Below are 27,694 nucleotides of genomic sequence, written 5' to 3' on the forward strand. Positions count from 1 at the left end.
TTACACCTGTTACATGTCCAGAAATAAACAGTATTTATAATTGTTCAGACGATAAAGAGAGAACAAAAGCAAAACAGTGATGGATACCTTCTAGAGCATAATAAATAGTCCTCAAATGATGTAACAATGGGATTGTTTTAAAATACCAAAGTAATATAAGGTAATTAGTCTCAAGTTTTCATCTTGAAATGACCTTCTCCTCCAGCCACAAGATGTTAGCTACCAGTCAAAATGACAAAAGATTCCACTTTTGGCAAGTGTGGGTGTGGCATCTACAAAGGAGGAAAACATCTACTCCTACTCTGGGCCCAAGATTTTCATGAACCGAACTGCATCTAGAAAGCAAGGAGCTTACGTGAGCGGAGACGTCGTTCTGGTGGAAAGCCTTCCGCAATGCCTGCGTGAGCCCTTTGGTTACACCAAGCTTCAAGGACTCGCTGCTCTGTATTCTCCTCTGAGATAGGAAGAAAACTGTGGGGTGAAACAGAAGCAAGGATGATAAACAAGCAGCCCCACTCCAGCCTCTATGTCTATCAAACCCAGAGTATAGCTGAATAAGCAAAAGTCCACCAATCAGGTGACAGGCTAGGAGAAGTGACTATCCTAATTAAGGCCCAAGCCATATATGGCATTCTAATGCCAAAGAGCCTGTGTGCTGATGACAGCTCATTTCTAACCCATGCTGCCTCTAACCTTGAGGACCAGCCTCTGTATGCCTGGTCCTCAGCGTGCAACCACATTTCTGTAATAGCATCCGTTGACAATGTTACTTAGAGATGGTCCCTGAGCTGGATTCTACAGCTCTAATCAACCCTGAATCCAGAAGGGACAGGTCCACTTCACAGATGCGGATACAAATGGTGTCAGTGACAGAATTTAATAGTCAGTATTAGAAGGACAACACAGTTGTGTCAGGGCTTTTGGAAAAGGCTAGGATACAGGAAGGTTTCCATGGGAATTGGTGTTCCCAGTGCATACTCAAGGGCAGCAACAGTCAGCTAGGCTAGGGTGGGGGGAGACTGTGACCCCTCTCCACATACTCCCAGGTCCAGGAGTGCCAAGAGGAAAAGCAACGGGGGAAGGAGGTGAATTTTGTTGGTGTGCGTGTTTAGTTGGTTCTAAGGGAGACGGAAAATAAGGGATTTAAAACAAAGCAATGCATTCTAGAAGATTCTTTCAACTACAGACTGGTAAATAGATTGAAGAAGAAGGGTATGAAGACAAATATGTGTATAGTGTTGCTGAAATTCAAGTAAATGATGGTGGCAGCAGGCACTAGGCAGATGCTAGTGGGGGGATGGGTAGCAAGAAGGGATATTCAGGAGTGAGAGCAGACAGAACTGGTGTCTGGTCACCATGGTCGGCTGAGGCTAGGGCCAGGGCAGGGAAGAGGGGCCGAGAAGGTGTTTCTGAAGAGAGCGGGATTGGGAGAAGGTATGGATCTGGAGAGGGAGTGGGGGATAAAAACCCAGATGGCATAATTTTGAGAAACAGAAAGAGATACTGTATTTTCTGCTGTGCCTAGTTTCACGATCTCCCATTTTAGAACAAGATATGTCTCCAGATATAATTTCCTTTCTTTGTGGGGTTAGCAGGGAGGCGGGACGTGAGCACTCAGCACTGGCGTGCTCTTTCAAATAATTTGTCTAATGCTTTTTATAGAAACCACGGCTACACTATCGGAAGCACGCTGTGCAGGCTAGACTTGCTGCAACTGGGAAGTGGGGCAACGGAGAGGGCAACCCCACTTTGCTCATGGCTCCAGTATCACCTGCCCCAAGGAAATCACCTGGCATCAAAAAAAATTCTAGCTTCTTTCTGCGTGTCTCAATGGTCGGCTTGGCATCTGATGGTTAGGAAAACCTTTCTGGGTGGTGCGGCACTTCCCAAGGTTTTGTGTTAAATGAATCACATTGTTTATTCATGCGAGACATCCCTGGTGTACTCCACAGACAAAACACTCTGTGTTCTTCTGGCATTCCCTGACCCACGGAGTCTGTGGGGTTTTCCCGGGCACCACTGACGTCAGAACCAACGCTGGGACTAGAATCCATGTGATTCAAGGTTTCCCGTCTCTGGAACTTACTAAGAGTCGAGGTTTCTCAACTTTGACATATGGATTAGTCTGTTTCTGTCTTCCCACCTCATATGTGTGTGTGTGTGCATGTGAGTGTGCATGCACATACACACACTTAACTGAGTGCAGGTGCATGTATGTCTTCAGTTGTGTGGCTACGTATGTCCTTGCACGTGGAAACCAGAGGACGAGTCCAGGTTACTCCTCAGGTACTATTCACCTTGTATTTTTGAGACAGGGTCTCTCACTGCAGCTCACTGTAGGCTAGATTGACTGGGAGGTCAATCAGAAACAGCCGGGGGGGGGGGCTGCCTGTTTCTCCTCTCCCCCAGCTCTGGGGTTATAAACTATTATACCCAGCTTTTTAAAGACACAGCTTCAAAGAGGTTAACTCGGTTTCTTGTATTAAGCACTTTAGCAACTGAGTGTTGTCTCCAGCTGCAGACAGTCATTACTGTGCAGACTGAGCACTGGGGAACGTTAAACATAACTCTAGGTACCTACACGTTCCAAGTAATACTCCTCTCCCCAAGTGTGGCAAGTATGATGTTACCAGACAAGGCCAAAGCCTCTTGGAAGTGGGGCGGGCAAGAGTGCATTTGACTGACAAGCACTGATCTAAGAGAATTCTTTCTATCACACCTCTGAAGTCAGGACTGCTCCTTGATCCTCAGAACAATAAGGCAGTGACCTCTCACCTGTCTTCACTAGGAACTTGTGGGACATCTGACAGTCCAAGTTGGATGCCATTCTGCCAGTTGTGACCATTGCAGTAGACACAGCTGGAAAAGCAGCATCTGTGTTTCCCGTCTGCAAAGATGGCAGCCTCGTGGCCTTTACTGATGCTGTAATGGACGTCAGTGCAGCTGTGACTGTCAGTGGGCGGGACGTGGATGCTCTGGCTGTGTCTGGCCTTGTAGGATTAGGGAGGCCAGTGTGCATGGCTTGTGGCTTCTTGGGGAGGTGTGTGGTGGACAACAGGCCTGACGCAGAGCCTGTGGCCCCCTGCATGGCTGGGTGTGTGCTCATGCTGTGTGCTGTCCGGGCAAGCATGTAGGTTGGTGTGAATGGGAAGGTTGTGTGGATTGTCCCTGCTGTCACCTTTGGGCCTGATGCTGCCTTGTTGGTGACATTTTTAGCTAGAGTAGTGGTCAGACTGCTCTTGGCTAAGCTGCTGCTGCTGCCGCCAGTGCCCTTAGCAGTAAGGGCTGCAGACAATGGCGCTGGACTGGATTTCCTCAGAAACAATGTGGTGGTGGTGGTGGTGGTGGCGGCGGCTGCTGCTGCTGCTGTAGTTGCTGATAGTTCTCCCTTGGAGGACACTGAGGTTTCCACTGCAAAGAGAGAAAAGGAAAAGTTTGTCATTGGACCGGGATGCACATGCCACTGTCTTGATGATGAGGGAATGTCACTTATGAGCTTGCTAGTGTGAGAAGTCTCTGCACCCCAGGCTTGCAGAGGGGAGAACTCAGGGAAACAGCTTTAGGTTCATTAAGTCAATTAGCCATAATGAGAATGCCGCTTACAGCAAAGCCATGGTTGTTGATTACAAGGACATACATTTTGAACACTTTCAAAAAAAAAAATCAGGTAGGCAGCAGGGTGGATCGGCGGCATGCCTGACTGGAGCCGTGCCTCACTACTGAACGAGGGGGAGCAGCGAGCGGAGGCAGTCGCTTCAGGGCAAAGCTGGGCATCTGTGTGAAGCTTGAAGATGCTCTGGCCGAAAAAGCGTTCATACCTGTTTTCTGGGTACCAGGAAACAAACTACCTGTGTTAGTGGCTGCACCTGTCCATTTCTTGGGGCGCCGAGAGGTTCGCAGCACTTTGGAAGGGGTCCTGGAAAAGGCACCGGTTGATAATACGGAAGGTGAGGCTGTAGATGAGTGATATTCCAGGACACTCTGGAATTGTGGGGAGCCATTTTTCCCTGGTGATAGATAGATGTCACTGGAAATCTGTGAACCTGTGTCTGTTCCGTCTGAAAGCATTTGGTGCAAACTAGCTGCAGAAGCTAAACTTGGCCAGGTTGGCCAAAAAGGAAGGGCTGGCCGGACAGACAGCCGTGACATAGGCTGTTGACTTGTGAATGTGGAGTAATGAGCCGTTCCTTTGTCAAAGTCTCCGGCATGCTTGTCTGTGAGCCCGAGGTCTATGTGTCTTTCAACCAAGGCCTCTTCTGACGGCTGGAGAGGCTGACTGCTACTGGGACTGAGGACAGGATCCTGGAAGTGAAAACTGTCTGCAGCCACCAACTGTCCAGAAATCTCTTTGAAATTCTGAGACTGTAATGCATTGGCAGCTGAAGTTGTACCACTGGGAAGAGCCAGCAAAGCTGGATGAGGTTCCCAATGTGCGGAGTTAATAGTATGAGTGTTTACATCGTGATTCGTTTGCTGCTGCGAGCCAGATCTCCCCGATTGTGTGGTGAGGGATGCAGTTACAGCTGAAAGAAAGCTCCAGAAAACATCTGTGGCTGCTGGCTTTCTCACGCCTCCCATTGTTGGGAGACCATGGATGTCGGTGGAGGAGGAAAGCACTGTCACCTGTTTGGAAGCTGAAGCTGGCGGCTCTGACTGGCTCGTGACAGCTGTGAGAGTCTCCAGCTTGGTGCTGAAAGAGCCGGGAGAAGGGGCTTGTGTGGTGAGCGAGGACGATGGAGGTGACCCTGGAGGAGAGAGGTCTGTTCTTAGTGCTGTCATGATGAGAGGTGAGATACGGCCTGTGTTAAACTCAGAGGAGGATCCATTCACTGCATGACGGCCGGCAGCCTCTTTAGTTGGAAGAGCCCACAGAGAAACTGTCCTATTTGCCTTTTCATTTGTCCAGAAAATGGCTGCTGCCCTGTCCTCCTTTTGCTGAGGAAATGTCCAAATTGTAGGAGGAAGATTAGGAATTTTGCTTGAGAGGCGGTGTGTGGCTGCATCAGGAAGGTACTCGTCATGGTCATCTTCCTGGGACGTGGGTACCTCCGGTGCAGGGGCTGGAGAGGCATGATCTTTATTGGGCTGGAGGACAGTAAGCAGGGAGAGAGGGGCGCCTGTCCCCTTCAGTGGTGATCCAGGAGCTGCCTCAGAATGGACCATTTGCCCCTGACTGAATGTAGTGAGAGGCTGAGGAGGAGGCGCCAAAGAGGAAGGTTTGTTTTCTGGGAAGAGGGTAAGCTTTCTGGAATTCTCTGACACTTCTGACAAATGTGGCCAGTTGGCAAAACTATTTGTAGGAGGGACAGGGGCTAACTCTTTGCTGGCCATCACTGACTCTGCAGTCTGGAAACGAGGGGCCCAGGCCTCATAGCTTGCTGCTGCCTTGTGCAGATAAACAGGCCCCATCGTGTGGACTGGACTCAGAGCCTCTTCCAACACGGACCATGAGGAGGTCCCACTTGGAAGGCCTCCAGGGGCTAGGGAAGGGAGAGACAGGCGGTCCAGTTCTGCCCTGGAGTTCAGAACCCCAGGAGTGTGGGAAGCTTTTGAGCCAGGACTCTCTGATGGGGACAGCTCAGAGTACTGCTTTGTGGAGGATGTAGGAAAGTCTACGTGAGGAGTACCTGTGAAAGTATGGGCTTTTCTGGATGGAAAGAGGTTTGCTTTATGAAAAAATGGGCTTAGGACATTAACTGGGCTCTGATCTGGAGAGGAGTCAGCTGGTGTCACTTGGGAAAACAAAGGCACTTTGGTGGGACGCTCTGCTGGCTTAGGAGGGGTGATGGAATGCAGTGAATCGGGGACCAATGAAGATGAAGATGGTGGAGGGAGAAGAAAGCTGTCTGACCTCAGCGGATGCTCTGGAAGGGAAGGCATCCCTACCAGGGGCTGTGGTGGGGAGACAGCACCCCAGGTGGCTGATGGGACTGTAGGGAATGTGGGAAGCATGCTAGTGCGAGGCAAACCTGACACGTTCGCTGCTTCTCTTCCCCCTTCAGGCCTTGTTTGGACCAGAGTCTCAGTGGGGTCCTTGGCAAGATCCAGGGAGGCGCTATGTCCACTTCCTTGGTAAAGGGATGAAGAGAAGTCCACATGAGCCCTGGTCCTACGGTGTGCCTTGGGTAGAGATGTCTGGGATAGCTGCAACAAGGTTGTGTTGTCAGAAGGCTGTCCCAGCACATGCTTGCTTCTGTCTGCTGCTGAGGACGACTTGACTTCCAAGAAAGGCCATGTTGGTGAAATTGGTAACAATTTCCCAAGGGGAAAGGACTCTGAGGTCGGAGTGACATGTATCTGGAGATTGTCTGTCCCTGCGAAAGAAAGCATCCACATGAGACATGGGATCAGGACACGGCTGCAGTGGGCAGGAGCTGGAGACAAGGCACAGGCAAGACAGGCTCTGCCTGGCCATGGTCCATCCACTCATCACAGAACCTCCGTGAAACATTCCAACAAGGAACAAAGTAAGTACAGTGTGTTACAGAAACTCCACGGGGCAGCGCTATAAAAATTAATCTTTGAAGAAGGAATTTTTTGAGACAGGGTCTCACTATTTAATTCACAGATATTCACCTGCTTCTCCCTCCCACAGCCGGGGGTAATGCATGCTGCACCACGCCTGGTTGATGAAGGGATTTTTAAACAATATTATGGGAGACACTCATGTATTTAAATTGTTTTCTATCACTTACGAGGCTTAAAGCATACAAAAATCAGAAAGATGTGGCTGTCTGCAGCTAGCAAATGATAACAAAATAGAAATGACCCAAGAACCCGTGATGCACAGAAGGACTGTTCTCCACGAATGTGAAAAATATATTCAAGGAAATATCTCAAGGATAAATGGTTTCAATAGAATGTATTTCTCTTGGATTTAAAAGGATTCCTGGTTCTTTATTCATGCTGTGTCAAGGAGCAGAAGGGATTTCTTTCACATTAGGTTATTTCCAAAAGAAAAATTATTCATATTCCACCTAGGACAAGAGACACCTCTCAAAAGGCCTGGTGTCACCAGAAGCACCTGCTGAGACCAGAACTGTCTTTACAATGTGTGATGCCCAGCAGGGAGGTGAGGAGGGATTGACGGGTAGGAGTGATTGACATTCAGCAGGAAAGGAGGGCTTGGATGATGGAAGTCTGGGATGGCCCAGGGCCTGCTCTATGACCATCCCTTCCTGGCTCCCCTGGGTTGATGGCATAAGAAGCAGCTAACTGTTCTTAGCTAATACATCTCCTCTTACTACCCCTCCATCGTGTGTGTGTGTGTGTGTGTGTGTGTGTGTAAAAGTATCCATGCATGTGAGTGTGTAAGGGTATCCATGCATGTGGAGGCCGGACACCACCCTTGGGTGCCATTTGTTTCTCTAGAGCCATCCACAGTTCTTTGAGACAAGATCTCTCACTGGGACCTAGAACTTGCCAAGTAAACTGGGCAAACTAGGCAGAAAGCCCCAGAGATCAATTCTCCTGTCTCCACATCTCCCATGCTGGGATTACAAGCATGCACCAGTGTGCTTAGCTTTTTACTGGCCTCTGGAGAGCAAACTCAATGAGTTCCTCTTGTTTCAGGGGCAAGGACTTTACCAACCGAGAGGTCTCCTCGGGCTCTAATGCTTTAAGCGTTTTAAATGAGAGGAATTGATACTTGAACAGATTTCTACACTCTGTGAAAACATTAGAGCCATTTGATAGACTCCGTTTATTAGGAATTCAGAAGGTCTGGTGGATATATGTCATCAGCCACCCAGAGTTGGGCATGTGTTTCTGGCCTTGATTGCATATGTAAGGGTAACACACACAGCCAAACTACTCTACCCAGCTATTGTGGGGAGAGTAAATAAACTCACGGAGGTGGAGGGATTGGCTGTCTGTGCAGAAAATCATGAAACAAACAAGCTCTGATTACAGCCTGGGCTTGCTCATTTAATGTAGGAGGAGCTGTGGACCACAGAGGGTCACCCCCTGATGGAAGAGCACAAAAGCAGGTCAGTATGAGGGGTCCTTCCTCCCAGGGCTAAGCGGTATCTCCAGTTGCTTTCTCAGGGATTCTGCCAACTGAGAAAACGGAACCACTGGAGAAAGTCTTATAATAGGAAAGCTTTGTGAATACACAACAGCCTCTCCATGACAGAAGCTGAGCTGCAATTGTCTTCTGAAGTGGCTTTTCCAGTTTCCCCTTGTATAGCTTGGAAAAGGAAGGGTAGATGGTGTTTCCCCTTTTTTCTTAATAAAAATTTTTAATTATTTTTATTTTATATGTATGGGTATTTTGTCTGCATGTATCTGTGCATACCATATGCCTATCTGGTACCCATAGAAGAAGGTGTCAGATTCCCTGGAACTGGAGTTTCAGATGGTTCTGAGCCACAATGTGGGTACTAGGAATCGAACATTGGTCCTCTGACAGAGTAACACATTCTCTTAATCTCTGAGTTATCTTTCTGGCCCTGTATTCTTGGTTTTAGCTTTTTCCCATAGTTTGGATTGAGATATAAGAAATTAACTTCAAGTCGTTTTAAAGGTTTGTCAGGTTTAAAGCCACACTGCCAACATCCTCAATGAGATTGTTATATTTTGAAAGGAGACCAATGTCTTTGCAGTAAGGCATCGTCAAAAGGCTGACTGGGTCCTTATAGCCATATCCAAACTCTTGGGTCTCTATCTGCAGAACCCCACGTTCCTTCCCTACAGCCTCAGCTAGGCAAAGCCACCTTCAACAGACAGCCGGAGCAGGAGACATGTGGCCCCAGTGTCTATATAGCACTGTACTGAGGTCCCCTCTCTTCTTGGGACCTGCTTCGTGGTTTACAGTGGAAATTGTGCTCCAGTGTTACCACACATGACTTCTCGAGGGCAGCTGCAGTTTCACACGGAAAGCAAATAGCATGGCTTTCACCCTCCCCCCCACCCCATCCGTGTCATCCCCCACACAGTCTGTGGAGTATTCGCATCTAACCATGCTGTGATGCACGCGATTGAACAGAACATCCATCTAAGATAGTTTTACAGTTTGCTATTTTACAGTTATGTTTTAGAATCTTTCTTTTTTTAATGATTTGGATGTCAGGTGATAGGATCCCTGTGTGTTTTTATTAAAACAGATTCAACTGTTGGTTCGATTCCAGAGTCAAAACAAATTCATCTGTGACACAGAAGGTTGCTTAGGCCAAGCAGCGTTTGCTTTTAGCAAGATGTTCTCTCACAGACATGCTGCAAGTGCTAGGAAGAAACATGGGGTTCGCTGACCACACCTGGAGGAGGCTGATGAAAAACCCCAGGTTTTCTGGCTAGAATCCAGAGTTTCCCAGGGGAGCCTTTACTCTCACACACAAATCCCAATGGGGATGGAAATAAACTATGAATGACTTTAAGAGGTGCCATCTGCTGTGCTCTGGAGGGACACACATTAATATTACCTCTGCCTTCTGAGCACATAACGTCATGAAGCCTTGTGAATGAACTTCTTAAAATACCACAATGATTGGCTGGGTACCACGTGATGAACTCCCAGGAACGAGTTACAAACAAAAACAAATATGGCTTCTGGCTGAGACACTTAATGCTGAAGGAAGATAGCGCTCACTCTCTGGGCCAGTGACATGTCTCAGCAGATGAAGGCATGGGGTACCAAGCCTGACAACTTAAATCAACAATGTGTACGCACAGGCACGTAGAGGTCAAAATATAACTTTTGGGCATTGTTTTCTGTCCTACTCTGCGGGTCCTGAGAATCTAGCTTGAGCCATCTGGTTTGGTTGCAACCTCTTTTTATGTCATCTTGCTGTCTCCAAATGTTGGGTATTTTAATTCAACTGACTTTTGAGTATTCAACCCTTGGAATATGTGTTGGATATTTCTCCAGCACTGCTGGCTTCAGAATGTACTAACTTAAAAAAAAAAAAAACTATCAATGACATAAAACTGAGGGAGAAGCCATATTCATCGATCAGCAAGTGATACCCACTTAAAAGATGACTGGGGTGAAGAACTGTAGCGAATAGTGTATCAGAGGCACATCAACTCACTGAAATTATTGGTAAATGAAGACACAGAGTAGGCATAAACATAAGGCTTATCTGTGTTCAAAACTTCCTTATGCAGAGGTGATCGTGGGGGAACTCCCTTTTAAAATAATTTACTTTCTATGTAGGAGGAGCTGACTGAAGTTCACCATGAGCCTGAAGAACTTCAAGATAGCAAGACAAAATCTCAGCCTGTGGTAAAAATTCTGTCATTCTTAAACCAAAAGGTATTTCACACATTGAAATTCACAGCTGTATGTAAGTTATAGACCGTAAGTAAGAAACAAGCATTCAGTTGCCTATTACACAGAAGAACAGAGCCTAGTTCTAAGAGTTCTCGGTAGTTACATGTGATCCTGTGTGTGTGTGTGTGTGTGTATGCATGCATGCATGCACACACATATGAGAGACAGATTTTAATAAAATGAAAATAGCCAGGTGGTAGTAGAACACACCTTAAATTCCAGCACTTAGAAGTCAGAGGCAAGTGGATCTTTGTTAGTTCAAGACCAGCCTGGTTTACAGAGTTAGTTCTAGGACAGCCAAAGGCTAAAATCAGTGAAACCCTGTCTTGAAAAAAAAAACCCAAATAATAATAATAGTAGTAGTAGCAGTAATAATAATGATGATGATGATGATAATGATGATGATAACAATAAATCTCAAAAAAGAACAATGGAATTAACTATATATATGCAGGAACTTCCAGTCTAGAACTCAAAGTACAACTGGAAATAGTTCAAGAATTGGCAAACATTATTACATGAGATGGAAAAGCTCTACACAGCAAAGGAAAGTATCAGCCAAGTGGACAAACACCGTACAGAGGAGAGCAAGCTGGCTATGCTTCAGTCTAGATCACGATCTGCTGCACGTGGACAGTGCATTTAGAATCTATGAAGCACTGAAATTAAACACCACAAACAGGAATCCACCAATCAATAGATGTGCCAATGAGCTAAAGTCGTCTAAAAAGAAGAAATACAAGTATCCAACAAATAATTATTATAACGTCCAACATCCAACCATCAGGTAAATTAAAACTACTTAGAGGTTCCGTCTCACCACAGGCAGAATAACAAGCAACAAGGATGTAAGGAAATAGAAACCTTTATTCACTGTTGGTGAAATGTAGATAGGTAAAGCCACTATATAAACCAGTATGGACATTTATCAAAAAATAAAGAATAGAGCTACCATACGATCCACGTACAGATCTCACCACTGAGGCACCTGTCCAGCCATGTCAGTTACTGTTCTATTCACAATAGCAGGGACACTGAATCAGCTTAGGTGTCCATTAGCAGAGAATAGATAACAATTACTCAACTGTAAAGAGAAACGAAATGCACAGGGAAACATGCAGAACTAGGAAATAGTCTGAGAGAGGTAGCCCAGGTAACACAAATACCACGTGTCCTCTCCCCTACACAGATACTAGCTTCTGCATGTCTAAGTCTACATGTATGTGCGTGAAGGTGGATGGAGACCATGAAACTAGAAAGGGGCCATGGGAGAAGCTTTAGGTAAGGGAGGTGGGAGGATAATAGAAACTGTGTGACATGGGGGTCGAAAGGAGAACACTGGGGACAGAGGGGTACAGCAGGGAGAAGAGGACTAGACAGACTTAGTGTGTATGAAGGTGTCAAAAGGAACCTATTATTGTGCATGGTGATTCAAAAATAAAACATTAAATTAAAATTTTAAAACTGAGTTAGGATTCAGCCACTGTTCTTTGTACTGCTCCACCAGGACACATTTGAGTGTCACGTTAAGAAACTGACAGGGGTAGGGGGGATTGGCGGCGGCAGCAGCAGCTCGTCCAGTGGAAGGGCCACCACCAGTGGAACCAAGGTGACAGGGTCCAGGTAGGCCCTGTGCCCACTACCACTGACCATCGCTGGCCAGTCGGGCTGCAAACGGCAGCGGAGTTACAGTGCTTTTCACCTCACTGAAGCCACATTAGAATTCTGCCTCCCGCCAGTCAGTTACAAGAGGCTCTCTGCCATCTTGGTTCTCAGACGCCAGAGGGATCTGACAGCCCCAGGTACGCAGATAGCCCGAGGCCAACATCGCAGGGGTCTAAGCCTGACAGGCATTGGCCTGCACTCAGGCCCTGGGCTGTTTGGTGGGCCATCTGTGTGCCAACCCAGCCAGGAGGTTGTTAGCCCAGCAGACTGTCCCGGCACTTGCAGGGGGTGTGCGCGCCGCCATCATGGCTACCTGACAGAACCAGTTAGCAGACATAGCCCGAGAAGAATATTGCTCAGTCCTAAGCCTGCCAGGCTTTTGCCTGGACTCAGGGCCTGAGCAGCTAGGCTAGCCGAGTGTGCACCAACCCGGGTTGGGGGATCGACTGCCCAGCATAGTGATCAGCACTCGGAAAAGGTCCCCGTAGCATACACCATCAGCACTCCCTGAAGAAGCAAACGGGCATCACCTGGTTCACAGAGACAATCTGGGGCAAGGCACACCCAAGAGGAGGGCAGCACATCAGCAATATGCGACAGGGTAAACCCAGCCATCCAGTATTGCGGAAATAGCCTTACAGCCTCACAGGAGGCTCAAACCCCAGCCAAAGACAAGACCAACTAACGCCAGAAATAACAAGATGGCAAAAGGCAAATGTAGGAATGCTACTAACAGAAATCTAGGCAATATGGCAGTGTCTGAACCCAACTATCCAACAACAGGGCCGAAATCAATCAAGTAGAAACAAAGAGAACCATACAAAAAATCAACAAAACCAGGAGCTGGTTCTTTGAGAAAATCAACAAGATAGATAAACCCTTAGCCAGACTGACCAAAGGGCACAGAGAAAGTATCCAAATTAACAAACTTAGAAATGAAAAGGTAGATATAACAACGGAAACTGAGGAAATCCAAAAAATCATCAGATCCTACTACAAGAGCCTGTACTCAACACAACTGGAGAATCTGGAGGAAATGGACAATTTCCTTGACAGATACCAAATACCAAAATTAAATCAGGACCAACTAGACCATCTAAACAGTCCCATAATGCCTAAAGAAATAGAAGGAGTCATAGAAAGTCTTCCAACCAAAAAAAGCACAGGACCAGATGGTTTCAGTGCAGAATTCTATCAGACCTTCAAAGAAGAGTTAACACCAATACTCTTCAAACTATTCCACAAAATAGAAACAGAAAGGAACACTACCCAATTCCTTCTATGAAGCCACAATTACACTGATACCAAAGCCACACAAAGATCCAACAAAGAAAGAGAACTTCAGACCAATTTCCCTTATGAACATCGATGCAAAAATACTCAATAAAATTCTTGCCAACCGAAACCAAGAACACATCAAAACAATCATCCACCATGATCAAGTAGGCTTTATCCCGGGAATGCAGGGTTGGTTCAATATACAGAAAGAGCAATTCTTAAATTCATCTGGAATAACAAAAAACCCAGGATAGCTAAAACTAACCTCAACAACAAAAGAAATTCTGGGGGAATCAGTATCCCTGACCTCAGGCAATACTACAGAGCAATAGTGTTAAAAACTGCATGGTATCGGTACAATGACAAACAGGCGGATCAATGGAATAGGATTGAAGATCCAGAAATGTACCCACACACCTATGGCTACTTGATCCTCGACAAAGGAGCTGAAAACATCCAGTGGAAAAAAGATAGCCTTTTCAACAAATGGTGCTGGTTCAACTGGAGATCAGCATGCAGAAAAATGTGAATTGATCCATCCTTATCTCCTTGTACTAAGCTCAACTCCAAATGGATCAAGGACCTCCACATAAAGCCAGACACTCTGAAGCTAATAGAAAAGAAACTGGGGAAGACCCTTGAGGACATTGGTACAGGGGGGAAGTTCCTGAACAGAACACCAATAGCTTATGCTCTAAGATCAAGAATTGACAAATGGGACCTCATAAAATTACAACGTTTCTGTAAGGCAAGGGGCATCATCAAAAGGACAAATTGGCAACCAACAAATTGGGAAAAGATCTTCACCACCCCTACATCAGATAGAGGGCTAATATCCAATATATACAAAGAACTCAAGAAGTTAGAGCCCAGAAAACCAAATAACCCTATTAAAAATGGGGTGCAGAGCTAAACAAAGAATTTTCACCTGAAGAACTTTGGATGGCTAAGAAGCATCTTAAAAAATGCTCAACTTCATTAGTCATTAGGGAAATGCAAGTCAAAAGAACCCTGAGATTTTACTTTACACCAATCAGAATGGCTAAGATTAAAAATTCAGTTGACAGCAGGTGTTGGCAAGGATGTGGAGAAAGAGGAACACTCCTCCACTGCTGGTGGGGTTGTAAATTGGTACAACCACTTTGGAAATCAGTCTGGTGGTTCCTCAGAAAAGTGGGTATGTTACTTCCGGAGGATCCTGCTATACCACTCCTGGGCATATACCCAGAGGATTCCCCAGCAGATAATAAGGATACGTGCTCCACTATGTTCATAGCAGCCCTATTTATAATAGCCAGAAGCTGGAAAGAACCCAAGTATCACTCAACGGAAGAATGGATGCAAAAAAATGTGGTATATGTACACAATGGAGTACTATTCAGCCATTAGAAACAATGAATTCATGAAATTATTAGACAAATGGATGGAGCTGGAGAACATCATACTAAGTGAGGTAACCCAGTCTCAAAAGATCAATCGTGGTATACACTCACTAATAAGTGGATATTAACCTAGAAAATTGGAATACCCAAAACATAATCCATAATCAAATGATGTCCAAGAAGAAGGAGGGAGTGGCCCCTGGTGCTGGAAAGACTCAGTGTAGCAGTATAGGGCAATACCAGAACAGGAAGTGGGAAGGCGTGAATGGGAGAACAGGGGGAGGGAAGAGAGCTTATGGGACTTTCGGGGAGTGGGGGGCCAGAAAAGGGGAAATCATTTGAAATATAAATAAAAAATATATCTAATAAAAAAAAAAAAAGAAAGAAACTGACTCGGGGGATGGCAGGATGCCTGTCTTAGGTACTTTTCTATTGATGAGACACTGTGACCAGGCAATTTACAGAAGAAGAGATTATTCAGGACTTACAGTTTCAACCCGTTGATTAGAGTATATGAGCATCAAGGCAGGGAAGCAGGCAGGCAGGCATGGCACTGCAACAGTATTTAAGCACTTATACCTTAATATGCAGGCACAGGACAAGGATAGCTAACCGGGGGTGGGGGGTGGGGTGGGAATAATGTGGGAGTGTGAAGCCTCAAAGCCCACCCCCAGAAGCACACCTCTACCAACAAGGCCATGTCTCCTAATCCTTCCCAAATAGTTATACCAACTAGGGACAGAGTATTCAAATATATGAGCCTCTGGGGCCATTCTTATCCAGACCACCAGAATGGCTCAGTGGGCTAAGGTACTCACTGCCTGAAGGCTTTGTTAGTTCCCTGGAAGCCACATGATGGAAGGAGAGAACCAATTCCCAGAATTTGCTCTCTGACCTCCATACATGCACGCCACGCCATGCATGAATCCCCTGCCATATCACACAATAATTAAACAAACAAAAGCAAGTGCAGACTAGAATGGGGAGTACAAGCGGCCAGGAGATTAGGAAGGGATGGAGAGGGGTTGGTCTGTGAGTGGTACTAAGTTAAGGTTAGACAGAAGCAGAATGCTCTGATGTACTGCTGCCTAGTACACTGGCCAGAGCTAACGACAATGTGTTGTACATTTCACAAAAACTAAAAGAATGGGCTTCGTTTGTTTTACCGTAAATATTTAGGAGATGTGTTCAACCTAGTTTTAAAATTATGCAATGTATCTGTGCATCATAACATCTGGTTAGTGAGCACAACTCGCTATATGTTTTCATAAATCAATTAAATTTAAAGGATTTAGTATTTTATCGTATATATGTATGAGTGTTTTGCTTGGATGTATTCATGTACACCACTGCATGCGGTAAGGGGAAGTCTGAGGAAGCAAGAAGAGGGTATCAAAGCCCCTGGAAATGGAGTTACAGGTTGCTGTGGGCTGCCATGTGGGTGGGTGTTGGGAACCCACCTTAGGCCCTCTGCAAGAGCAGCAAGTGTCTTTAACTGCCATCTCTCCAGGCCCCTAAATGCACATTCAAATAGAGGATACGTTCTACGAGATGATCTTGGTGGAGATCTTAACTTGTATATAGGAAAGAGCACTGTCCCTGTCTGCCTGCCCTGAGATCCCGCGCTGTACTCAGATGACACTCTATGAGTGTCAAAGCCCGGGACCCTGAAGTATCAGTGTTGTCAAAAAGCTGCGGACAAAGAGCTTATCTCTGAGGATGAAGATGTGATCTTGAGTTGAATATGAAATTGGATGACTAGAGCCTTCAAGAGGCATGTTGGCTAAGTGCTTGTACCTGCCATTGACCTTAGGGACTCGTTTTATCTTTCTCTGCTGTGAGGGCTGTCACAAACAGTTAAAGACACTCATTGACAGGGATCATCAGAATCTCTCTGGCACACGTGGGTTTCTGAAACATTCATTTATTTGTGTGTGTGTGTGTGTGTGTGTGTGTGTGTGTCCACGCACAACACACACGTGGAGGTCAGAGGGTAGCTCGCAGGAGTCAGTTCTCTCTTTACTCCATCGGTATCCTGGAGATCAAACTCAGGTCATTAGGCTCCATGGTAAATGCCTTTACCCATAAGCCATCTGACCAGCCATAGAAGAAGGTTTTTTTTTTTTTGTTTTTTTTTTTTTTGTTTTTTTTTTTTTTTAAACAGCAGAACCAGGACCAGGGAAGAAAGATTATAGCTTAATAATAAAAGAGAGATTCCTTTAATTAATAAAACAGTGGAAAGCACAATGTGCTAGTTTAAGTTAATGAGCTCATCACTGCTTCTTGTACCCGAATGTGCATCTTCCAGATTGGTTCATCTCTTCCTCCCATCCTTCATTTCTTCCCTTCTCCCTCCCCCAGCAAATGACTGCTATATGCCACACTCTGAAGTAAACAATGTCTTGGAGGAAGAAAGCATGACCTCTGGCTTCATGGACTGTACTGATCTATAGGAGATATGGATGTTACGTCAACATTCTCACAAATGTAATCATGAGGCTACTATAGCCTGTAGATGCATAATCCTCAGGAGAATGCCTTAGTACGGGGTAGGGGTTTGATCAGGGAAGCGGAGAACAACACTGAGAAAGTATCAAGACCCAAAGAACAAGGAAATGTAAAATGTTCCATGTAGAGGAACAAGTGTATGCAAAGACCCTGCGACAGAAAACAGAATTAAGAACACAAGGAATCGGGGCTGGAGAGATGGCTCAGTGGTTAAGAGCACTGACTGTTTTGTCTGAGGACCCAGGTTCAATTCCTAGTACCCCCATGGTGGCTCACAACTATCTCTAATCCTGTCCTAGGGGACCTGACAGCCTCTTCTGTCAGTGGACAGACATACATCCAGGAAAAACACCCAGACACATAGAATAAAATTAAAATGAAAAAAAAAAACCTGTAAGAAGGTAACCAATAGTTAGAAGAGCGAGGGTGGACATGGGGTGAGATAAAACCTCAGGCGTGGGTGCTCACTGGATCATAGAGTTGTGTGGAGAGGGCTGGGGAGTAGGAATATTTGGGAGCAAAGTCATGTTTTGGAAGAAACATTCTGTCTCTGGACTGAGGAACAAACTGGCAAGAGTGGATGGCAGCAGAGCAGTTAGGAGACACCTGCACGGGTCCAGCAGAGGACGGCAGGAAAGCCGCAAAGAAAGTCATCCAAGACACCTTTGTGGCCCCTCACAGTTTTTAGAGTTTGGGACTCCAGAATTTCCCTAAACACTTTTGTGTGCATGCATGTGCCAGTTCTTTTAATGGCTGAAATTTTTCTTTTATGTCTCTGAGTGGGAGGTTTCCTCCTCCCCCTTGAATCTGAGTGGACCTGAGTTTGTTCTGCCAACTAGAGTGTGGCAAAATAATGCCACATGGCTTTAGAAACTATGTCGTAAAAGGCCACACGGCTGCAGCTGAGTCCCTAGGAAGTCTCCCTCTCTGTCCTGGAGCTTGGGGCCCACTCTGAACAGCCAATACCACAGGCAGACTAAATTCCACACTCAATCAAACATCAGTCAGACAGCATACACACTTGATAAAAGCAGCCTCTAGATCATTCTGCCCCCAGCAATTTAAATATCTCCAGATTTGTGCGTCTTGCTACCCAGTGCCTGGACATCATGAAGCAAAGATAAGCTGCCTCCATTGTGCACTAAATTCCCAAATCGTGGGCATGTTAAAGTGGGCACCGTCCACCCTGAGAGAAGAGTGGGAGCTGCGCTGCAGGGATCACTGGCACGGCACTGATGGGGTTGTGTCCTTCATTTCCCGGAACTGGGTCTCTACAGCCTTTATTAGATTCTTGACATGATTAAGAAACAATAAAAAAGGCACCTATCATGTCACTGAAAAATTATTATAGTTTTTAGAACAATGTCTTTGCTAATTAAGCAAATTCATCTGTATTAAAGTTGTTTCATAGAAAACCTACAAACAGAAGAAATGTTCTTTCCACTTTTTATGGAATGTGTGTGTATACGTGTGTGCGCGTGTGTGTTGTGTGTGCACCTATGCATATGGATGTATGTGTGTGTGTGTTGTGTTTGCACCTATGCATGTAGATGTGTGTGTGTGTGTGTTGTTTGCACACATGCATATGGATGTGTGCATGCGCGCACTGTGCTGTGTGTGTTGTATGTGTATGTGCCCATGCATGTAGAAGCCTACACTGATGTCAGGAATTATCTTTCATGGCTTTCCACCTTATCCATCAGCCTGGTCTCACTCAATCCCAGAGCTCACTGGCATGGCTAGTCTTGCTATCTAGCTTGCTCTGAGGACACCCTGTCTCTTCCCTCTGAGGCTGGAGATACAGCTTGTGGGCCCCTCGAGGCCCCACCAGGCATTTACATGGGTTCTAGGTCTTTACATTTGCCAAACATTTAACCACTGAACCATTTCCCCAGCCCAGAAGAACATTTTAAAATTAAAAATGAGAAATTAGACGGTATTTATTAGTAAGGGGAAACAGCTGGGTGTGGTGGAACACACTTATGATTCTAGGACTCAGGAGGAGAGTGCAGGAAAATCAGTTTGAGACCAGCCTTGGCTGTATACATACCGCATCTGGGCTAAATGAGACAATGTCTCAAACATAAATAAATAAACCAAAGGGGGGCTTTATGAGGTAAGAAGCTTTATTGTGCAAGCCCTTGTGGCAAAGACCTAGGTGGCCTCCAGACAGCCATACGGGACCATGAATGGCTGGCTTCTGTGCTGACAGCCTTGGAAGCCAAGCCCCCAGTGTGGCAGCCACACTAAAAGCTCTGCCAATTACCCCAAACGAGTTTGCATGTGGATCCTTCCCCAGTCCTGCCTCCAGATGTCCATGCAGCCAGCCAGCACCATAATTACAGCCTGGAACCCTGTGCAGAAGATTCTGGTGAGCGGGGCCAACGAAGCTTCCATAGCCAGGTGACCCATAGAGACCATGAGATAATAGCAACTCGTGTTGAGCCATTTAGTTTAGGGCAATTTGTTAAATTACAATAGAAAATCAATACAGGGACACGTGTCGTAGCCACACCTGCAGTCTCTTCATTTGGAACACTGAATGCAAGACATGGCAAGATTCTATCTTAAAGTGGAAAGAAAGGAGGGAGGGAGGGAGAGAGGAAGGGAGGGGAGGAGGGAAGGAGGAGAGAGGGAGAGGGAGGGAGGAGAAGGGAGGAAGAGAGGGAGGGAGGAGCTGATCCACGGAGGTGGTAAGGAGTGATGGACAGCAGCATGGTAAGGAGAAGTGCAGGAAGATGAGACAGAGCTCAGAATATCACGATTGATTTGGTAGCATGGAGGATGGTACAAGGTTGGTTTCAAGATATGACAAAAAGACGTTACTACATCTGTTGGGCTATCACAGTGAGTTGTGAAACAGGAAGTCTAACATAGCACCTGGGACGTGAAGAAAACAAAGGTTTTGCCAAGTAGAAGCGTTGCCACAGCAGCAAATGGATTAGGATGTTGCAATGAGATGGAATGCCCTCACATGCCTGAATCCCAGTTTTAAAGGGGAAGAAAAACAGTGGGCCAGGCTCATAATACAACCTTATTGGTTTTACCCCCAATGAGCTCCTATAGACAGTGTGTATTTGTATGTTAATATTTGTTGTACATACACACGGAACTGTGGGTATGTGGCTCCAGGAGTCAGCTAGTCTAACCCACCCAACAGTGCTGGGTGCAGAGCTCTGCTGCTGGGCCTGGGTTTTGGTTTTTGTTTTTACACGAGTGGTGGGGATCGGGACTTGGGTCCTCATGTCTGCACTTCAAGCCCTGTCCCTGCACATCCACCTCCCCAGTCCACGTGGACTGGCCTATCGGTCTCATCCCACCTCCACGGCCCTTTTCAATGTAGAATGGCACCAGACTGTTCTTTGCCAACAAGACCCTGAAATCCAAAGAGAGCAAAGACAAGACTCTTAAACAAGAGGAAGATGAAGGAGAGCAAGGTTTTCTAGCGCAAGCCCTCAACTGCCACCCTTCCAGAGACTCCCTTCTGCTGAGACAACGTTTCCTATAAAGGCAGGAAGACTCTAAGGAGTTCAGAGGAGAAACTCAAGTGCTAACGAGTGCTATGAGGAACGATGGGAGAGACTGACTGATGCAGGGCGTGAGAATGGAAGCAAGCAAGATGAAAACACTCAACCAGCAAACAAGTCAGAGTCGGTTTTCTATGTCGGACAAACGAGCATGGGGGGGGGCGTCACACAAGCCCTGCTTAATGGGCAACTTACGTACATGGATTTTAAGCGAAGCGTGTTCAAAGCGGCACTCAGCAAAGCAAGACTACACTCGTGACAATTAAATGTGGACTTGATCTAAGTTTTGGGAAGTAGTTTATTAACATGGTGAAACCTAGGGAAGAGCTTAGGGAACACCACGTTTGGATACACAGTGCATCACTGACTAGTGACCAGAATGCAAGGACTTGGGAATGGGTAGATGGCCTCGTTAGGGAAGGGCTGTGGCACAAGCAAAGTGCGCTCCAATTGATGGGCTGGCAAAGTGTGAACAGGTGAAGAAGAACAGACTCTTCCTTCTTCCATTGTCCTTACATAGGCCTCCAGCCGAAGGTGTGGCCCAGATTGAAGGTGGGCCTCAGATCTGGATTACAGGTGTGTGTCGATCCAGATCAAGAGTGTGTGTCATCCCACCTCAAGATCTGAGCCAAAAGCTGTGCCTTCCAGCCTCAAGTTTTGGATCAACAGCAAGATTTGTCTTTCTGCCACAGGTGTGCCCTCCATTTCTGGACTGTAGTTCATTTCAGATATGGTTGACAACCGACAATAGCCGTCACTTCTAAGTTGAGGACCTCTGTAAAGCTAGGGTTGGATGTATTGCTCCTATAACCCTAGCACTCTAGGTAAAGGACACAGGTGGGGACTGGCCGGCCAGCCAGTGGAAGCAAAGAGAGAAATCCAAGTTCAGAGAGAGAGAGAGACCCTGTTTCAAAAAAAAAAAAAAAAAAAAAAAAAAAAAACACCAAAAACACCAAAGGGGTTCTGAAGAGATGGCTCAGTGGTTAAAAGCACAAGCTGTTCTTCCCAAGGACCTGGGGTCTGGTTCTTGTCACCCACATGGTGGCTCCTGTAACTCCAGTTCCATGGAATCTGACCCTATCTTCTGACCTCCCAAGGGTGCCAGACATATAGGTGGTACACAGACATACATGCAGGCAAACATTCATACACATAAAATAATAATATATAAAAGATAGATGGATGGATAGGTAGGTAGGTAGATAGGTAGGTAGGTAGATAGATAGATAGATAGATAGATAGATAGATAGATAGATAGATAGGAATGGAACATCCTTTATTTAAAAAAAATAAGATAGGGACTGGAGCAATGGTGCAGCTGTTAAGGGCACACAGCTCTCTTGCAGAGAACCTAAATTTGATTCCCAGCATCCTTGTCAGGTGGCTCACAACCACCTGTGACTCCAAGTCCAACAGGATTCCACATCTCTGGTATTCTCAAACACCAACACTCATGTGTACATACTGGACACAGACAGACAGACAGACAGACAGACACACACACACACCATACACACCACTCTGACCCTCCAGTCTTAGGGCTGATCCTGGCTGGTTTCATCAAACAGACCTTTGTTTCCAAAGCCTGAGTTTGCACTTCAGACACACCCCTTCAGGTTCAGTCCTGCCCTGGGCTGCTTCCTGACCTCTTTAAAATTACTTTTGCAAGCTAGGCACAGCTGTGCTCCTTCCCAGTCAGACTGCTTTCCTTTCACTGCTGGAAGCACTGTGGAGAAGAAGGTCTTCCCTGGCCAGCCCAGCTGAGATGCTAACCACGGCCATGAGGTGTTCCCCATCACTGTCCAGCTTTCCTCAGTCACAGCATCCGAGAAACACACCTGACCACAGCCTTATGTGGGAAATGAAGTCAACCACAGAGTAAAGGGTCACAACACTCTGCATTACATTCCAAAGGAAAATGTGTGTAGCTTGGTACAAGCCCTACAGCCAGGGTGCTGACCTCAAGCCCTACCCTTCATTTTGCTGTGTGACCTTGAACATGTTACTTAACTTCTCTGAGCCTTAATTCTTTCAGCCAAGAAAGAAGAGTAATTCCAGTGCCCATCTCAGGAAGTATAGTGTTAAGATGCAGCCATATTTATGAAGTCCTTGGAACTGTGCCTGGCACACCGTGCCCACACAATGCTGGCTATCTAGGACTCAAAACTGGCCAGATACAGAGAATGAGGCTGAGATACGTTCAGCCCCAAATGGAACCTCTGTCTCATACCCCTTTGTCCCAAAGGATTAGTTCAGAAGGAGAAGAAAGTTGTAAAGGTTACTGCTAGAAAACAGTATTTTCCAGATGCAATGGGACCACTGCACCTAAGGACTCCAGGTGACCACACAAAACAGGATAAGCCAGCACATTTGCATCAAGAATGTGGGAGGGCCCACAAAGCCCCACCTCTAGGTGATTAGTCATTCACAGTTGATAGCTACTTAAGGGAGGAAGAATCTGTTTTCTGTAGGGAAGTGACTGGGTAAAATTGCTCATGCTCCAGGGCATGGCTCTACGCCCTTGGGCATGCAGACAGCTCTAAACACACTCAGTGGATTGGAGATGGACGTAGGGAGGGTATGGGGGTGTCTCTGATTCTTGCCTGCTCTTGGCACCCTTTTCCTCATGTTGGGTTGCCTTGCCCAGCCTTGGCATGAGGGTGTGTGCCTACTCTTATTGTAACTTGCTATGCCGTGCTTGATTGTATCCAAAGGGAAACAGAAAGAATGGATCTGGGGGGAAAGGGAGAGGTGTATATGGGGGGGGGGTAGGAGTATTGGGAGGAGAGGAGGGAGGGGAAACTTCAGTCCGGGTATAATGGATGAAAGAAAAAAAATAAAAATAGCACATGAAGTTGAGCGGGATAAGAGGAGGCAGGATATGAGGTGAACTGGCTGGTTTTATGGTCAACTTGACACGAGCTGGAGCTATCACAGAGAAAGAAGCCTCCCTTGAGGAAATGCCTCCATGAGATCCAGCTGGAAGGCATTTTCTCAATCAGTAATCAAAGGTGGGAGGCCTATGTGGGTGGTGCCATCCCTGGGCTGGTAGTCCTGGGTTCTATAAGAAAGCAAGCTGAGCAAGCCAGGGGAAGGAAGCCAGTAAGTAACATCCCTCCATGGCTTCTGCATCAGCTCCTGCTTCCTGACCTGCTTGAGTTCCTGTCCTGACTTCCTTTAGTGATGAACATCAATGTGGAAGTGTAAGCTGAATAAACCCTTTCCTTCCCAACTTGCTTCTTGGTCATGATGTTTGTGCAGGAGTAGAAACCCCGACAGACACGTGGTAAGTGGGAGGAGAGGGAACAAACAAGTGGACTTGATCAAACACAAGGTAAACGTGTGTGAGGCTCTCTAGCAATAAATACATTATAAGATGCGCTGGATAGCATAGTTAACGACTCTGGTCAGTGTGCATGTTACCACTACATCTTCATCTGGTAGGACAGACAGTCATGTGCACTCTCAGCAGCTGTTTCCTCAGAGGACGTAGGTGCCTGGCCAAACTCAGACAGCCTGTGAGCCCTGTGCGGTCAGAGTCCCACACGTCTGTGTCCCCTTCCATGTCCGTCCTCTTGTTCTTCTGGTACCGACCCTAGTTACGGATGCCGCCGCCTCCAGGATAAACATCACAACCAAAAGCAGCTTGGGCAGGCTTTATTCCAGCTCACAGTAGCGGTCCATCATGGAGAGAAACCAGAGCAGGGACTCAAGGCGGGGACCTGGAGCAGCTGTGGGACACAAGGCCACAAGCCTAGCCCAGAAGCTACTTCCATCTGATAACCACTCACAAAGGAAAAGTTAGTTTTCTCCCATGGAGTCTCACTGGGAACCTATACAACCACACATAAGGGCCGGCCCCACGCCCAGTGGCCAATGGCCATCACAAGCCAAACACACGGTTATTTTTGGAGATTTTTTTGCCTTGTAATACTTTATCTGGGCTTTTCTTTTTCTTTTTCTTTTTTCAGTCTTTTAAATCTTTTGTTTATATTATGGTTTTCTGTTTTTTGTGTCTTTATGGGATTTCTTTGTATGAACATGTTCATATCTCTGTATTGACACATGTTATTTGGGCTTTTTTAATGGCTCTTCCTCCCCCCTCCCATTTATTTGGGTTTTTTTGTCCTATTCTGGTTTGTTTGTTTTATGTTATTATTATTATTATTATTATTATTATTATTATTATTATATGCCACGGGGGAGCATCGCTTGCTGGCTGGTTCCTCATGCTCAGAGCCCGGGACTACTCGCCCAGGGATAAAATTGCCTCACCAAGCTGGTCCCTCCCACATCAACCACTAATCAAAACAATACCCCACAGACTTGCCTACAAGCCAATTGGATGGGGGTATTTTCTCAATTAAGGTCCTTCTTCCAAGATATGTCTAGGTTTGTGTCAAGTTGACAAAACAAATCAGCACAGTGCCTCTGAGGTAGATGACAAGCATCGTCACTCCCACCTTACAGGACGGGAAGTCAAGACTCAAAGAGTTCAAGTGCTAGACCGGCCGAGGTCACAGAGTCACACTGCCCCCCCCCCCCCCATGACGCTCACACACTCTGACTCCGGCTGCCCAGGTTCTCAGCACCACATGATAAAGAGAGAATGAACTCCATGTCTGGGTTTGGAGAACACTCTACCCTCCCAGAGTGACCTGACCATACAGCGGCTGCCTCTTCTTCCAAGTCTGAAGTTGTCTCTTGCTGTGGCACTGCCTTGGCAAGCATTACCCAGCATAGCTCTAACTCACCAAGACCTGTCAGGCCTCCCCTCCCAGAAGGCTAGAAGAGATGGATTAAAAGCCATCACTGCTGGAACATCCAGCCCACACTCTAATAGAAGACACCCACTTAGATGCTCTGCAATCCCTTGCAAGGAGCCTACATTCTAAAGTTCGGCGCCTGGAATCTTCCTACCCAAGATGATTCCTCTTGGGCCTTTTTAAAACAAAATGCACCAGTTAATAGAATCCAATTGGCATTGCTTGAAGGGATGCCAACTGAAGAGGAGGCTCTGTTTACGGAATCAACAGAAGCATTGTAACTTTCAAAGCTCTTCCATGGCTATTTTCTGTTTTAAAAATTTTATTGCTTTCAAATCATTTGTGAAATGGCCTTTAAAATAAAGCTGGCCCTTCCCCATAGACACCCCCATTAGAAGAGTGATATGATTTCACTTTCCCCTGGGCTTAGGATTTAAATGGGAAATGGCCCCCATAGGCTCATGTGTTTGCTCCCAGCTGGTAGCTCTGTTTTGGGAAGTTGAGGACCCTTTGGGATGGTTCCTCATTCCACCTGGTTAGTGGAGTGAGGCCAGCAGGAGTCGGTCCTGATTGCTTGATATATTTGTTTCCAGTTCCAACTTGTTCTCTCTGCGCCTTGGTACCATGTGTTATACATGACCACCCACACCCCACTGGACATGTAACCACTTGAAGCCAACAAATCCTTTCCTGAAGTTGCTTCTGCCAGGTATTTTGGTCACAGAAATGAGAAAGGTAACTAAGTCAACAACCATGAAAGAAAACTTAAGATAGGCAGGTAGAAGAAAGAGAAGGGTTCCTGCCCCTACCCCTTTCATCCCACATCATTCCACAGGGACAGCAGGGACCTTACTTCCTGACTTTGTTCTTGGAAAGGCTGTAGTTCTCTCTCCAGACTGTAAACACACTACACATTCAATAAATAATGCTGGCCCACGCTGTTTTCTTCACTTTCAACACGTGGAAAGCATTGTTGCACACGGAAAGGGGCTGTATATCAGTCCCCAAAGCCACAGGGTTACAACTTGGTTAGCCATCCCCACAGTTATCATGTTCAGTTTGTTTATCAGTTCTCAGGACTGTAAATAAGCCTCCTCTCCTGAGGTTCCAACACTGTGGTCTCTCTCTATGCAGTGGGTACCTAGGGCACCAGTGACCCCTGAATCCACTTTCTCCAGTGAGGCTCCACAATCTTACCCAGCAGCACCCCAGCTAGAGAGCAAGTGTTCAGACATGCTCATGGGAGGCTTACCACATTCGAACCACAGCATTGTGCTTTTGAGAGAAAGTTATCACTATGGAGCCCAGGGTGGTTAAATTCATGATCTCCCTGCTGTAGCCCTCTGAATGCTGGAATTCCAAAATGGGCACCACCCGCCACTCTCAGCTCTCTATCATTTTAATCAGCTATATATTAAATGTATTCTCCATCATGAAGACCAGGCAGCTATGATCCTCTCATGAAGGCGGCTCAGTGTCACAGCTCAGGTTTGGAGTTCCTAGTCCGACCAACTACCTCGTACCAGCTGTATAAACTGAGGCAAGTTACCCCGGCCCTTGGTGCCTGTGTCTTTTCAATGTGTGGCTGATCTGATCCATCTTAAAAGGTTTAAAGGCATTGACCCATTGTCATAGCCTAGAGTATGGTTAACAGTCAATAAATATTATCATCAAAAAACCATTATCATAAAAAATCTAATTAAAAGGTTTTGGGGACACATCTTTCCCAGAACATCAATGGTAGGTCTTTACACTTTTTTCTGTCATTGGTTTTTGTGATCCACTCAGAATCTTTGTTCTTTCTCACCATGACTCTGTCTCTTTTCTTCCAGTGAGCTCCTGAGAAAGTCACTCATTTAGCACTCTTTTCTTTTCCTGTTCTGGACACATCACGTCCCAGGTTGGCCTTAAATTGTTTTTGGAGCAGAGGCCTTGCACTCCGGAGCCTTATGACGCCACCATCCAGGTGCTGAGTTTACAGGCCCGCACTATCACACCTCGTGTTATACCAGGATACTAAGGACTGAACCCAGGGCACTCTGGGCTCCAGCCCTACTCCTATCCTGCATCCTTAAGATTAGTGAGACTCTAATGCATCTGTATTAGGTTCTTCAGCCTGACATCCTCTTATTTACATACGCAAGCAACTGAATGTGGAGACAACATACTTAGCAAAGTCATCAACTGTACACTTTCCCAAGAAAACATGGGGAGTTGGGGGTATAGTAGATTGTAGTTATAAACAGAAATCTATACATGTTCATACAATCACGTGAATATTAGATGTGTATCAAATAA

General features: G+C 46.2%; 1 protein-coding gene across 1 annotated transcript in view; it reads right to left on the bottom strand.

The window, feature by feature from the left end:
* Nucleotides 1–27,694, bottom strand: part of Kiaa1549l (KIAA1549 like) — a 273,258-nt gene that overhangs the window by 111,196 nt on the left and 134,368 nt on the right. Inside the window, exons 2-4 of the mRNA XM_052181380.1 lie at nucleotides 5,970–6,314; nucleotides 2,776–3,411; nucleotides 356–471 (exon numbers count right to left, since the gene is read on the bottom strand). Coding sequence (XP_052037340.1) covers nucleotides 356–471; nucleotides 2,776–3,411; nucleotides 5,970–6,314 — 1,097 coding nt within the window. The remainder of the gene's footprint in view (nucleotides 1–355; nucleotides 472–2,775; nucleotides 3,412–5,969; nucleotides 6,315–27,694) is intronic.

Source organism: Apodemus sylvaticus, chromosome 5, assembly GCF_947179515.1.
Source record: "Apodemus sylvaticus chromosome 5, mApoSyl1.1, whole genome shotgun sequence".
NCBI lineage: Eukaryota > Metazoa > Chordata > Mammalia > Rodentia > Muridae > Apodemus > Apodemus sylvaticus.